General features: G+C 43.2%; 1 protein-coding gene across 2 annotated transcripts; it reads right to left on the reverse strand.

The window, feature by feature from the left end:
* Positions 1–462: 462 nt before the first annotated feature.
* Positions 463–11,371, reverse strand: onecut1 (one cut homeobox 1). Of its 2 annotated transcripts, none has more exons than XM_056384584.1 (2): positions 9,906–11,371; positions 463–6,208 (listed from the first exon to the last, which is right to left on the reverse strand). In XM_056384584.1, the coding sequence occupies exons 1-2, from the start codon at positions 10,966–10,968 to the stop codon at positions 5,919–5,921; spliced, it is 1,353 nt and encodes a 450-aa protein (XP_056240559.1). In that variant the 5' UTR covers positions 10,969–11,371; the 3' UTR covers positions 463–5,918. The 2 variants fall into 2 exon arrangements, with proteins under 2 accessions (XP_056240559.1, XP_056240552.1); XM_056384577.1 differs by having other exon boundaries at positions 9,891–11,371.
* Positions 11,372–14,661: the final 3,290 nt, after the last annotated feature.

Raw genomic sequence — 14,661 nt, forward strand, 5'->3', positions numbered from 1 at the left:
TGCAACAGTATTATTTAGCTTTACATTTGTGTGTGAGGAATGAAATTAAATGATCTTGTCCAATCCGAATCTTATTCAGAAAAGCTGAATGTCTCATTGATGCACTTTTCTTCAGTCAGTGTTCACCGGGCTAATCATTAGATGAGACACCTTACATTGTTCCAAGTATTTTCAGACATAGGTCCAGTTTGGTTTGTTGACACGTTTCACTGAGCTATGGTCCAACCACAGGCCCAAGTAGAGGCGAGATCTGCAGTCCAGTGGCTCACTTTGGATGATAGGCAATCATTTGCATTCAGCTTCCCTCCCAAGACAGACTCATATGGCTGCTCATCTTGTCCTCTACTTCCTTATCTGATTTGATGTTTCATTGATTCAATTTTACTGTCTGAGCAAGAAAAGACAAAATGTACACACGCACACCAAAGACAAAATAAGCAGAAAAAGAAAGAAGAGCCGGGATTCAGAAGCGGGAAATACCAACAGTTTATTTTCTACTTTTTGTGACTACAGAAATGTTGAAACATCTGAACACTGAAAAAAGCTGGATGACATCATCACTTGCTTCTCAATTTTCTTTCTTTTTTTCATTTGCTTAGCAATCACAACAGATGATATTGCACGGCACTGAGAAAGCAGTAGCAAAGCTTGGGAAACAGCAATGACAAATCAAGTCATGAGACATGGAGTTATACATCTGAGAGTAACACCGGCAGTATTGCCTCTCTGGCATTCACACACACCCTTGCACTCGTGCACACACAAACACACACACACACAGTCATACTGAAAACTGAAGAAGCATTGTGAGTTGTGAAGGAGGTCAAAAGAAAAAGGTCAAGGTTGACAAGAGCACAAGGCTGACGAGAGCAATGAGATTTCATTGTGAAATGCAAGTGCAAGATGAACTACTACTGTATTCTATTCCTAAATGTCTATGACAACAAATATGCTTGTTTATCAAAACCCTTCAAGCATCTTTGTATATGAATAGCTGGAGGACACCCCTCTGTGGGTGAGAAACTAGTTCCCCAGCTTAAGAGATCCAGATGATTGTCTTAGGCGCCGCAGTATTGTTATGAGACTTGTAGCTAAGCTACCCATCATATGGGAACTCCTTATGGACAAAATAAATAACAGAAAATAAAAAACATAGGTCCACACAGCATCATCCACTCCTCTAATACAGGCCTGTATAGGTATAATGTAAGCACCTATACTTTGCTGAAAAACATTCACTTTCTCCATTCTGTGTCACAGTGACTGCATAACATGCTGATGTAATCTGGACATTTAGCTGATAACCTTCAGTCCCCGGAGACTGTGTGCTGTCTGAGCATGACAGAGAGGAAACAGCACCCACAATAAAGCCTCTGTCAACCAGAGGGAGTCAGTTGTGCTGTTGCGATATGCACCAATCAGCCCCACACATGTATACAGTAGAAACAGATTTAACGATAGACAAACACACAGTAAAGAAATACATGCAGATGAGCACACACACAGACTTGCCTACCTGCAAGCCTCAGCAGTACTTTACTTTACATTTGAGTTGGACGCACGCAAGCACGCACGCATGCACACACGCACACACACACACACACACACACATCCACAGATAGAAAAAGAGATGAGCAATTCAGGTGATCGTCCCCATACACACTCACACACTGATTCCTTTGTAAGGTTCTTTGCAGTTTTATTAGACTTTGCTCATAGTCATTACACGAGTACGTACCAAAAGAACAGATACTAGATGGAGCGAGGCGGCAGTGCCACAGCAATAAAAACAGACCCAGCTCCGTGGCACAGCCCCTGGCAGACCGGCTGCCCAGCCTACACTCCACCTCACTCTGTGTATGAGACAGCAAAGTGAGCGGGACTTGCAGCCCTCATTTCAGATGCTTCAGATTGTACATTGAACAGGAGATTCCCCACATGGTAGAGTAAGCTTGTCTACATAGCCCTACGCCTTCTACATTCTATACCCGTGCGAATGGCAAATCAAAACTCAACAAGTCTACCTCACAAATGCCAGTGCTTTTCAACATTATACATATTTTTTTCCAATTTTTGGTTTGTTTTAAAAATCTTTGGATGTGCAGTAATACCCATAAAATAACAGTTTTTAAAAAGTCAAAAGAATAGAAAAAACACGCACACACACACACACAAACACACACACACACACACACACACACACACACACGCACACACGTTCACACTGCTTTTTGCCAGCTGTTCAACAAAGTAGCTCCTGTATAACTTTGTCTGCATTGGCAAATCAACTGTCTGGGTTTCTGGCAGTGTTTAAAACACACATTGAAATGCCGGCTAGGATTTAGCTGAAGAAGAATACAAACTACTCCTTTGTTATATCTAAGCGTGGGAAATAAGGCTGTAACATAAAACTGTCCTTTTTGTTTGTTTTTTTTTTTCCAAAAACCTACTATATACAAATCTAGAATTTCTACAAATGCATAAATTAAAGCAGTGGTTAACCAATACAAAAATGCAATTAAATTAAAATCACAACACAGAAGTAGAGAAAAGGGAAAATATGAACACAATATCACAGCAGTTGGTTTTACCCTGTAAAAGCAATAGTCTACCATCATAATATTGGCATAACCCAATGTCTGATAAAAAATACGCTTCTCCCTCCATCCCTTAAGTTTCATACATCAACCCTGAAACTTGTCGTCCGTGACTTGAAACAGAGCACTTCTGCCAAGAAAAAAAGAAAAGAAAAAACAAACTTCAAAATAGATAATCATACAGCTTTTTGAAGTAACAATAACAATTACCACACGAGTGGAGTTCTGCCTTACTCACAGATAGACGTCTCAATGCAGAACTCAAAGGAATTATTACTATGAGGTATTCAGAGACATTGGTAAAGACATGCACGGCCAGAGTGCTGGACCTTCCTACACACAGCAGAGAGACAAGGAAGGTTGGGGGAAGGAGGGGCGGAGGGGTAAAAGAGGGGCAGGGGAGAGGAGAAACAAAGACCTTTGGTTTAATCTGTAGAAGTGGACAACAGAAATTCCTTTGGTATGTTTTCATTGCATGGTTGCGCTGGCGAAAGCACCACGGTGTGATTTAAAAAAAAAAAAAAAAAAAGAAAGAAAGAAAGAAAACCTTTTCCTTGTTTCTTCAGTAGTGGCCCTTCTACAGGCTGAGGTATTCACAGAGTCAAAGGTGAGAGGTCAACAGCGGTTTAACACTTTGGTTCAAGCAAGGCACTCGTCCTGGGAGTTTTAGAAAGATTGCAACATGTCTGCTTCTACTTTCAGGAACATGTCTGCCTATAGTTGAGTCAACAATTCTGCCCATGGCTATATCAGCTTGTCTGCCTACTGTCATGTGAAGATGTCTGAGCTATTTGTTGGATCAATAGTATCAACCTATAGATACACACTCAGAGGCAGAGGCCAAGTGGGAATTAAGCTCCAAAAGAAAAATGGCACTCCAGCGGGGTACTCCATCAAATTCACAGAGTATTTTGAAATTATTCATGAACTGAACTTAAACTCCAATTTGATATATTTATTGGTTTGCCACAATGTCAGCTTTTATATTTTAACTGTCTTTGCTGCCAACAAAGTGGTAGACGTGAATGCTTTTCTCTGGTTAACAAGCAACACAGAGACTGATTGCATTGCTTGCATGTTGGCTGTACCCCGCAGGCACCAGCCTAGCCTGTTGTTGTGTGTATCTATGGCTAGATCAGCATATCTGCCTATAGCTACATCAGCATGACTATCTATGAAGCTGTAATCAGAGCACAGATGAAGCAAGAGCACGCATAGCAGGGGTGCATGGGTTGAGTGCAGGTGGGAAGGGGAGGGGTGGGGGGGGTGGGTGGGTAGGGGTGGGGTAGGGTAGGGTGGGGGTGGGGGGGGGCATACAACATCCTTTAACACCACTCATAGAGGCCGTGCAATGAGAAAAAATCTTTGGTTATCTTTGGTATCATCAAAGTGATAGAAATCACGTATGGATCTTGAGTGAGGTAGCATCTTTGGTTCACACTATAAAACATCATCAGGTCTTGACACGTTTTTTTTTTTTTGTTTCTTGTCATTTTTTTTTTGGTTTTTCTCTCGGAGATGAAGAAGCGGCTCTCTCTCTCGCCTCTCCTTCAGCGCTTGATCTGATGAATGTAGAGCTGCTAACCCTGGCCATGAGGAGGATGATGGCAAGGGGCCAGCTTAATATATCTAATGCTACGCTGCCCTGGGCCAGCCCTGTGTAGTGCTTTCCTCCTAGTGCTGAAATGCATAGCTTACCAGGAGAGCGGACGCAGGAGAGGGGGGTGGGGGGTCCAGGGATTGGAAACAGGCAGGGATGGGGTGCTTTCGTATTCAGGTGACGAGCTGACATTGCTGTGTAAGCGCCTGAAATTGATTTGATCATTGATATCATCCCCTCCACCCAACATCTCTGATGAGGAGATAAAATCAAATACGTATGAAGTGCACGGGGGATGACGGGGGAGAGTTGCTGAATGCTTCTTATTAAGAGTGGTGACACAGTTTGTCCTCAAAAAAAAAAAAGAAACAACAAACCCATCAGAGGCCATCTGTCTACCTCACAGTGTCAAGTCCACACACAGAGCCAGCAGTTTGTGTTTTCACCTTTGCAGAGAAAACGTACTACAGGATGGATTTTTCTTGGGTTTGCCAGCTGCTGGCATTTCCACGTATAAACTAAGAGCTAAACCTGTAGAAACACTTCCAGGAAAGGTTGTGTCTGTAATGATTAATCTTCACAAACAGCATTTACAGTAACATTCACAGAGACTGATTGTGAAGATAAAGCTGGAATCTTTCGTTTGATTCAAAAAGGCATCTATAAGGCAAATGTCAACAGGGTAATTTTCAGGGTTATGTTATATATTATGTCCATTTATAGGGAACATAAATTTAAGTATGACTCAAAATGTTGGATGGACCATGAGCAGTAACATTCTCTTCTTTGTGGCGCCTAACTAACAGTCTGTCGTAGGAGGTAAGGGAGGAAATGAGGTAAAAATACTCTCAAGATTATCAACTACAAAATATACTCTTTGGTCAAATTACTTCATGGCATGTTAAGTGGTTTTGTTTCTAAGCTGCATGAGAGGCTTCGGTGTGTAGAAGGCTTTGGTTTCTCATCTTTAAATTATTCAATGCTTCAGCATGTTGGAAGAAAGCACTACCATCTGGGTTGAGGTTAGGGGGTCTTGGTTTGGTTTAGGGTTTGGGATTTTGGTTTCTGGGTTAGCAGTCTACGAATGGACATTCCCCTGTCTGTCTGGAATACTTGATAGAAAGACAGACAGCTGGACAGACAGACAGACAGACAGACGGACAGACAGTCCACCACCACCGATCCAAACGAGGTTGCACAACAATCCAGTCGCTCCTGTAGGATTATTTTTTCTTTAAAAGTTGATTGGCCAATCCCATCGGAGCTCCACATTCTGGCTGTTTTTCAAAGGTGTGGACAGCTGCAGATCAGACTGCCAACAGGCTGATTAAACCTCCATTTAGGGACCCATCATTAAAACCAACCAATCAGATTAAAGATAAGGATGGTGAATGACAGATTGATACTGGGTGGGGAGGTGAGGAGGGTATAGTAAAGCTAGAGACCAGTGACATTGTGTGTGTGAAGGGGGGTAAAATTATAGTCTTTTTGCAGTATGTTACACATAAATGTGTTGCTGAAACAAACATTTCAAAGCAGGTCAAACAAGAAGTCTTTGGTTTGTTTTTTCATCTTTGGATACTATAAATATCAATATAGTACAGGTTTAAGGGCAAAACGTTGCTTCAAGGTCTTTTTAAGTTTCTCTTTGTTTCTCTTAAGTTTTAAAGCTTTTCCACCGAGGTTGAGTCAGTCCATGAGTTGGTCATATCAGTCCATCTTCAGGCTTTGGTGCAGGCGTTAGGGCCAGAGTTGGCTGAGTGACCGGAGCCGTCGTCCACCCACTTATCTAGGCTCCGGCGGCGTGCGTTCATAAAGAAGTTGCTGACTGTGGCCAGCTCCAGGCCCAGCTGTTGGGCGATGGTGAGCTGCAACTCTTTGGATGGACGCTTGTTCTCCTTGAAGATGGCGTGGAGCGTCCGCCGCTGCACATCTGTGAACACCAGCCGGGGCTTCTTGGTCACGTTCCCTCGCTCGCTTCTGCCGTGGTCCTGTTCCTTGCGCTTACACGCTGTGGAGAATCCAGGACAGAGACAAAGAAAGAGAGAGGGTTTGTGTGTGAGAGAGGGAGCAGAATATGGTCGTGTAAAAACAAGAATTATGACAGCAAAACTGGTATCAGGATCTTCTCAAAGTCCTGCATTAATCCACTGCATGAACTGACCCATGAATGATCCACGAGTGATTCTTGTCCATATCACATGAGCCTGGAAGTCTACCTGTTTTCATTCTATTCTGTGGTTATTATAAGTCAATACTGATATCTGACCATTATGACCAAAGTTAACTCACAACTGCAGGTGCAGAACAAATACATTTTTCAAGTTCTTTTCCTAGAGGCTTACCTAAAGACAACTCATTGTTTTTTCACTCTTAAAACAAAAATACTTTCGCTTCTATTGCTATTTTGAGATTTGCATCAAGTGACATTAACCTCCCCTCAGTTGATCCCGTTGTTATTTGATTCCCTCGTTCTCCCTACAAAGCCATCCAAGCTGAGGCTCATCAGTGAGCAGACACCAGGAGGGGGCAGGCGCGCGCTGCTGGAGCAAGGCCCAGTGTGGACTCTCAGGGGGAAATAATGAACGGCATATCCTAACCACAAAGCAATACTTAAACCAGCACTGGTTAATTTTACAAGATACTACGGGTGAATAAAAACGTTTCATGACAGAAAACCTCAACTCAAGTACAAAGGGAACTAGTTAAATAAACCAATCAAATCCACACAGAACTTAGCACCCAATTTGGAGAAAAATGACCTAGAGCCAATAAAAATGACTTTATCTATATCACATATATCACAGAGGGGATTTTTATGAAGTCAGTGCCTTTAAAGTGTCTTACTTCTTCACGTTACTATAGTATTCCTATAATATTTCTGGTCTTTAATTTTAATGTAATATCCGTGTCATTGCCTTTCAAATGTAGCTTAATTACTGAGAAATTACAATAAACATAATTAGACTATTAAATCAAATTATTTTTGTCGACCCCACTCCAGAACCTCATTTTTGCACACACTCTCTCAGCCTGCTAAAGTAGTAGCTACAGTGCAGCCGCCTATCCGCCCGACCATAAACCTGAGTGTGATTGTGAGTATGAGCAGCCCGGTGTCTCCAGTGCTGGTAAATATTAACAGAGAGCCGGAGCTCCTCATGTAAGGGCTGCTATAAATCAGTATAGGAGTGAAGGCCACTCAGACAGCAGGAGCCACCACAGAGCGGCCGTGCCCCGGCACACGAGGCCCGGGCAAAGAGGCAGCTTTTCCCAGGACCAGGGGGGGCATAACAACGGCCTCGTTATCAGGTTAATCACATACACACACACACACACACACACACACACACACACACACACACAAACACACACACACACACACACACACACACACACACACACACACACACACACACACACACACACACACACACACAAACACTGCTGCTGCTCTCAGCTAATCATTACAAACACACAGATAACTCCACACACTCAAAAACACTGCACACACTGGGCCTACTGACACGGTGTGACGATAGTCCTGCGTTTCATAACCCCACAAAGGGCACGAGAGAACAACAAACAGACCTCTGTGCCCGATGTATTGTGAGCAGATGAGTGTGATACATATTCACTCCCTTCAGTTTCTGAAAAACCAAGAAAGAAACGAACAACACTGAAAATAGTTGCAATTACACCTGATTAACTGAATGAATTTATTCTGTCCTGTTTCAAAAAGGTCCAATACCTGGCTATTTCCAAACCTATTCTATTCTATTCTATTTTGTTCTATTCTATTTGATTCTATTCTATTCCATTCAAACAAATTCAGATAGGTAATTGAATACGTGGGAAAATGAGAAGAGGCCCAAGATTAATTTCAGATGCCTGAGATCAATAAGTGTATCACATCTACTTCAGCACACGATCACATCTAGTTCACATAGGAACGAACGGATCAATAATATGGCGCTCAGCCTATTCTCTTCAAATTAATTTAGTGTTTAAATGTAATTTTTTTTACTTGTCTCCCAACTTATTTTTGGACTATTTAAGAAAACCTATTATTTTATATTTAAATGTTTTTGCTAAAGAGAGTTTGTAATTTTTTATTTAGGCCTATAATTTTTTTCTCTTATAAAAGATGGAAGTAAAACGAGACAGTGCAACATGTCCAAGAAAATGTGCTAAGGAGCAGGCCTCCCTTCTTTCTTAAAAAAAAAAAAAATCATCAGCACTAATTAATAGGCAAATGGTCTGATTTTTGTTTTAATTATATGCTCATCACACTAATGATCAAATGATGACCAAATACAAACCCAGGTTTTAAAAGTTAAATTAATTTTTTTTTTTTTTTTTACCATTTGCAAAAGTCAGCGATACAATCTCACCTTCAGCCAACACACACCCACACACACTCACAACAGCAGCAGCAGCAGATGGGAAAACTGAAAAATAATCAATTGCGATTATACTCACGCACGAGCATGCACGCACAGACACACAAACGCAATTGCACGCACTTTCCAAGATGCAGCCGCAGCCTCACTTTTCAAAAAAGCCAAAAAGAAAAAAGAAAACTCCAATTTGTAGGTCAGTGATTAGGCCTACAAACGTTAAAAACATCCACTGTGGGTGTGTGTGAACGTGCACGTGCGATTTGGGCCTTATTGCGCGCCCTAATTGACTCATGCGTACCTAAGGGACAAATTAATAGAGGATTATCAGTTAATTTGAAGTCAGGGTTAGTTTACGACCAAAAACATAAGCACATGCTCTCCATTCTATTATATTCTATTCAATTCAATTCTATTGTATTCTACTGAGAACTGGCCGGTAATTAAAAAAAATTTTTAATCAAAAGTCAGAGGCCGTTTCACCAACTAAATAACGCCTGACTCCAGCTTCATTTAACATTTAAATTAAGTTTAGCACAGACTCTCCAGAGCACGTGCACACACACACACACGTCTTACTCTCTGTGTGTTTACACCAAGGGCAACAGCAGAGAGGCTGATCAGCTGCATCTTCACCAAAATAAACACATTCCTAACGATTTCTGGGCGAAGGATCAGCTTACGCACACACAGTCCAGCGGTCGATACTTTGAGGTAAAATGACATGAGCACTTGTTTCACACAAGCCCCAAAATCAGTGTAGAAACAGAATAGGGATGCGTATTGATATCAGGCCACTCTTTCGATCAGCATGGTGAAGCACTTTTCAACTTCACCTATTGTTTAACAATAACAATGTTGAATATGACCTCCCCACCAGACTTAAATCTATCATTTGGAGTCTCTTTCCAAAGAAACCAGGGTTCATCAAACCCTGAGGCATGGCCTGGTTCCTCGCTGCATCTAATATCATTTGACTCCCAGCTTCTTGTAAAAAGATTTAAGACGAATGGAGACATTTCCTTGTATGTTGTTTTGATAAAGAACTATCAGGCTAGAGGGGACATCTGCCCTGAATGCTACCCAGATGTGATTTCACATGGTTTATACTTGGATTGCTGTACAAAGGTTTGTGATAAAAACTGCAAGCTCCGGTTTGATTCCCAGCCCACTTGAACCCATTGCTCAGTATAAGGCAACATTCAGGGCCAGTGATCCTCCTTTAGCGCCTTTTTTTGAGCGTCTGTTTTTCTCAGCCACACATTTAGAAGATGAAAGCAAAAAAAGGGGCTTTACCGAGGCTTCGCTCACCTGCGAGCCTGAGCGCACTCATGCGTTGGAACTCAGGCTCCTGCAGCCACTTCCACATGCGGCGGAAGGTCTCTCTTCCGGACTTGAGCTTGGACCAGGGTTTGGGGTTTCTCAGCAGGTCGGACAGGGTCCCCTGGGACCTGCACAGGACCCGCTGGGCAAAGATGGCCTGAGGGATGCTATAGCGCTTTAGCTCCGTGGTGATCCTCTGCGCCACCTCTTTGGTATTCACCTCCTCCATCTGTCCACCAGAAACACCACCCCCTCCACCGCCGCCCCCTTGCTGCCCGGGCCCGGAGGCCTGCTCCCGGCCGTTCCCCAGACCCTGGCCGTGCCCCTGCGCGCCAAGGTGGGCGTGCGGGTGGTGGTGGAGGCCGTTGATTTGTACCATGCCCGCTGAGGAGCTCATGTGCTGCTCCGTGTGTCTGCCCAGCATGGCCGGGTGGTGAGCCTCAAACCCGCTGGGGGTGAGCATCTTCTCACCAGGCATGGCGGCACCGGGGTGAGCATAGGGAGGGATGCCGGCCTGGGACGTATGTATGCTGGCCAGACCGGAACCAGACAACGGGGACAGGCTCTGGCCCATGCAGGGATCCTTGTGATGATATGCGGGATACAGACTGTTCATAGGCGCCAGACTCCGGTCCTCTCGCATCAATGTGAAGCTGCCGCTGACGTTTCCGGGGATCCTCTGGTGGGGATGCGGGTGAGGATGATGGGGATGGTGGTGGTGGTGGTGATGATGGGGAGGAAACTTGTCGGACACGGTGGAGATGGGGGGTAAGGGCTGCAGAGGGGTTAGGGTGGTGTAAGTGCTGCTCGCACTCATGCCAGGGGGGGCTTCACACATGCTGATGGCGGGATGCAGGTGTCCGGGGTGGCTGGGGTGATAGTCTCCGCTGTCCAGCAGGGTCGCCATGCCCATAGCGCGGTGGCTGAGACCCCTGGGGCTCGGACGGGAATGCGGACTGTGGCCACTCAGCAGCTCTCCGTGACCGGCCACAGACTCATGGCTCACTCCGTGCAGGTCGCCAATATTCTCCATCGACAGCTGTGCGTTCATGATCCGGGCAGCGCTGTGGACCAACCATCTATCTGACCTACCGGAGTTAGCTGATGTCCAGAAGTCCTCACGTCCAGTAAAGTTCAATTTTCTTTTGTTGTTTTTTTTCTTCTTGCAGCAGCCTCCTTTGCTATTGCCTCTTCTCTGTCCTTATATTCACCTATTTGATTACTCTCCTATCTCTGATGCTGTTTTGCAGAATGGAAACGTCTTATCCGAATCCCCGGTTTTTTCTGATATTTTTTGTTTATTTTTTATTTATTTTTCTGATTCTCTTTATAATTCAAGCCCCCCCACCGCCAACCAGCTGTCCTTGCGCTCCGGTCGGGTGCCGCGCCATCTCTCTAGTTGTGTGTCTCCAGCCCTCTTCCACCGCAGCACAGATCACTGTCCACACATGCGCACTGCGGTCACCCATTTCCTCCCATACTCTCTCTCTCTCTTTCTCTCTCTCTCTCTCGAACACACACGCGCGCACACACCGCCCCCTTGCTCTGACGTCAGCTACCTTATTAAGGAAGGGAGGTATCAAACCACCTGCTAAAAGCTGTTCTCCCCGATAACCCATATTCAGCAGCCTGTAGCCTTCAGTGAGATGTTAAAAACGTCTGTAAACACATGGATCTCTGATAAAAATCCTACCACAGTCGACTCATGGAAACGCACTGCACACAGCGGCCAAAGTTTTACAGTTAGGCTAATTGTTATTTAGAAAATGTTAAATCCATTAGGGCTATAATGAGCCTTTATCTTCAGTCCTCCTTAAATGATTAAGTGCAAATGAAGTAAACTTCCGGGTTCATTTGGAGTTGATTTTTAACTTGCGAAGTCTGGGATTCAAAACATCCAAACCTCCAATGAAAACACACCCGATTCTTCACAAAAACGCAGAATAAAGGAGACTTCAGGAGTTGCAACAAAGAGCGCTGATTTAATTTGTTCATAGGTATATCTTATGTATTCATATACATCACATAGATCCAATTCTTTCCTTATTAGGCTACTTCAGCTGTAGCACCCCCACCCCCACGCCCCTGCCAAATATGTGGCGGTTTAACCAAACGAAGAATACTGTCGTACCTTCTCTTTTGATAGAAAAAGATGAGCAGATGTGTCTATTGTTCAACCATTAGGCTTAACGAACCAAGCCCAACAGTGTGTGTGTGTGTGTGTGTGTGCGTGTGCGTGTGCTTGTGTTGTCCTATTTGGAGATGGACACATGCACATTTAGCCCACTAATCCTGAAGTTTTGGAATCATTTAGGTTAAGTATACAAATGTGAAGACACACACTGTGGTATCCAAAAAAAGAAAGAAAAAGAAAATGCAGAAACGTGATTTATTTAAAATGCAATTTTATTTTTGTTGACAAAAATGTCCAAATAACACAAATTCACATCAAATACATTCATAGCATCTCTATAAAAAAAAACCCAAGGCCATGCAGGAAATGGCATGCTGACACATAACATGACTGGTTCCCCCGTGTTGCTGCGTGAGTCGTCGTCCCCCCCCTTCATACAAGCCGAACTCCTACTTACATGTCAGGGGCCGTTTAGCCTAATAGAGCGGTAGCGCAGGGCGTCCTCAGCCGGCCGAGGTGACAGCTTGCAGCGGTCAGTGTCCTGCTGGACCCCCTGCTGAATGAGGGACATGTCAAAGGTGACGCTTCAAGACTCCCAAAGCCAACATCTGCGGGGGGACAGATTAACCTTTCAGACTTTTCCCTGTCCTGGACCTGCTATGGGGGCCCTGCATCTGTCAAGGCACCCCACAATAGACCCAACGCTCGGCTGAACGAGTTAAAGAAAAGAAAATAAGAAAAAAAAGAGAGAGAGAGAGAGAGAGAGAGAGAGAGAGAGAAGTTAAACTGTTTCTGATGTGAAGTCAGTGTCAACAGCGTGTGTGTGACGTGTGTCGAGACAAAAGGACACTAATTCCTCGAAGTGTGGCTGTCCAACCGTGTAGTGCTGTGGACATAATAGACTATGGAGACAACAGGGCTGACAACAGGGAAACAAAAACACTGTGAATATAATTAATTTTGAAACAAGATTATCAAACACTGGGATACACTTTAATTTCATCATTTTTTTTGATCTTATAATCAAACTATAAAGTGCATTAAGTTTGACCTTATTTTTTAAAATCAAATCTTTTATTTTTGCAGCGTAGGCCAGTTTATGCTTTTATTTTGTTGCACACTCGCACAGAGACACAAAGACAAACGGAATGTAGAAAGACAGAGGAATATGAAAAGCCAAGGTTTGGCCTTACATGGCAGCAACCCTCATCTACACATTCTCATACGGATCGATAGGCTCCTGCCATGTCTGCACGACCTGAGCTGCGTGTTTATGTGTGCTGGCTTTCTGTGGCCATTGTGCGGAGACAGACCTGGCCCTACTAGCCGGTGACATTTGCTTTGCAGAGAATATAAGGGACACGGTTTTCTGAGCACTTCTGAAAAGGGATACATTTCAAGCGGAATTCAATTCAATTAGTACAAAAGAAACAGAGGGACTAACCAACAAGTAGCGCCTAGCAGATCCATACACGTGCGGACATAGATATGCAGAGTTTGGAGAAATAGTCCACATTCTTTCCTTTCCATACCTCAGCCCTATAAAAAAAAAGGTAGTCCTACGTGCCAGAGCAAAGTGGGGCCAGGCGATGGGCACCTGAGGGCTCTGTGTCAATTACTTACAGGTTTCACACTTATTATTTATCAGGGGCATCGTTCCCGTGAAGCCCACCGCAGCACATCCGAGCAGAAACAATATAATGCCTCGCAGAGAGGACCGTGGATCAATATTTCTGCAGCTCTGCAAAGTGACACAGCGTTGCAAGCGTTATAGATGTTGAAAATGACAATTACATCTTGTTTAAGAATAAGCCTGTGCTAAATGGCATCTGGTGAAACTAAACTTTTATAAATGAGGCTGCTTGAGTTTGGCCTATATGGTCGTTTATGGCGGGTATGATATAAGAGCGCATACATGGGGAAATTGAATTAGCCTTTTGAAAATAAATCACATTGCTCTTGTTTTATCCTTTTGCACCAGTAAACTAATTTACTGGTTCACCTTTTAACTCCAGAGTCCCATAAATATCGTTGCCCCGCAAATCTATGGTATGATTTATCCTCAAATCTTCCACAAAGTAAAAGATTATTGGAGAGAAACACAGATATGTTAAACGTTACAATATTTGAGAAGATGATGAAATGATTCCTTTCTGCGCTCTTTAAAAATAAAAAAAGAAGTGCATTGCAGTGTTAGTGACTGTTCTTTGCAGCATATTTGATGTAGGCTATAGGCCTTGAAAACACACCACTCCACACCGCGCCAATCAATACTGAATACAATTATAATTCCTGAAAGAAATCAGGCTCTGGCCTTTGATTCCTTAGAATAAACTAACCTAAAAATATACGATTTTCAAATAGACTACTTATATATACATATATATCTTACAAATTCTTTTTTATTTAAATAAGGTGGTTATTTCATTTAACAAGAGAGTTATTTCTTTAAGGAAAACACATGAGTTTACTTATACAAATTAAAATAGTATCAAAGTTGTACATGAAGCGTTGTTCTAATTTGTCTTACTTTATTTTAAGCAAATAAAAAATAGAAATAAAATAACATAAATTCAAAATTATTATTTCGACCTCACTGACAGCCAGTTA

This window comes from Seriola aureovittata, chromosome 1 (assembly GCF_021018895.1).
Source record: "Seriola aureovittata isolate HTS-2021-v1 ecotype China chromosome 1, ASM2101889v1, whole genome shotgun sequence".
In the NCBI taxonomy this organism is placed as follows: domain Eukaryota; kingdom Metazoa; phylum Chordata; class Actinopteri; order Carangiformes; family Carangidae; genus Seriola; species Seriola aureovittata.

What these genes read in the sequence shown, in the direction of transcription:
- onecut1 (XM_056384577.1), bottom strand. Translation starts at nt 10,968, where the DNA reads ATGAACGCACAGCTGTCGATGGAGAATATTGGCGACCTGCACGGAGTG. An exon ending in CGCAGGTGAGCGAAGCCTCG is followed by an intron (nt 6,209 to 9,890) that starts GTAAAGCCCCTT and finishes GATTCTCCACAG; the next exon opens with CGTGTAAGCGCAAGGAACAG.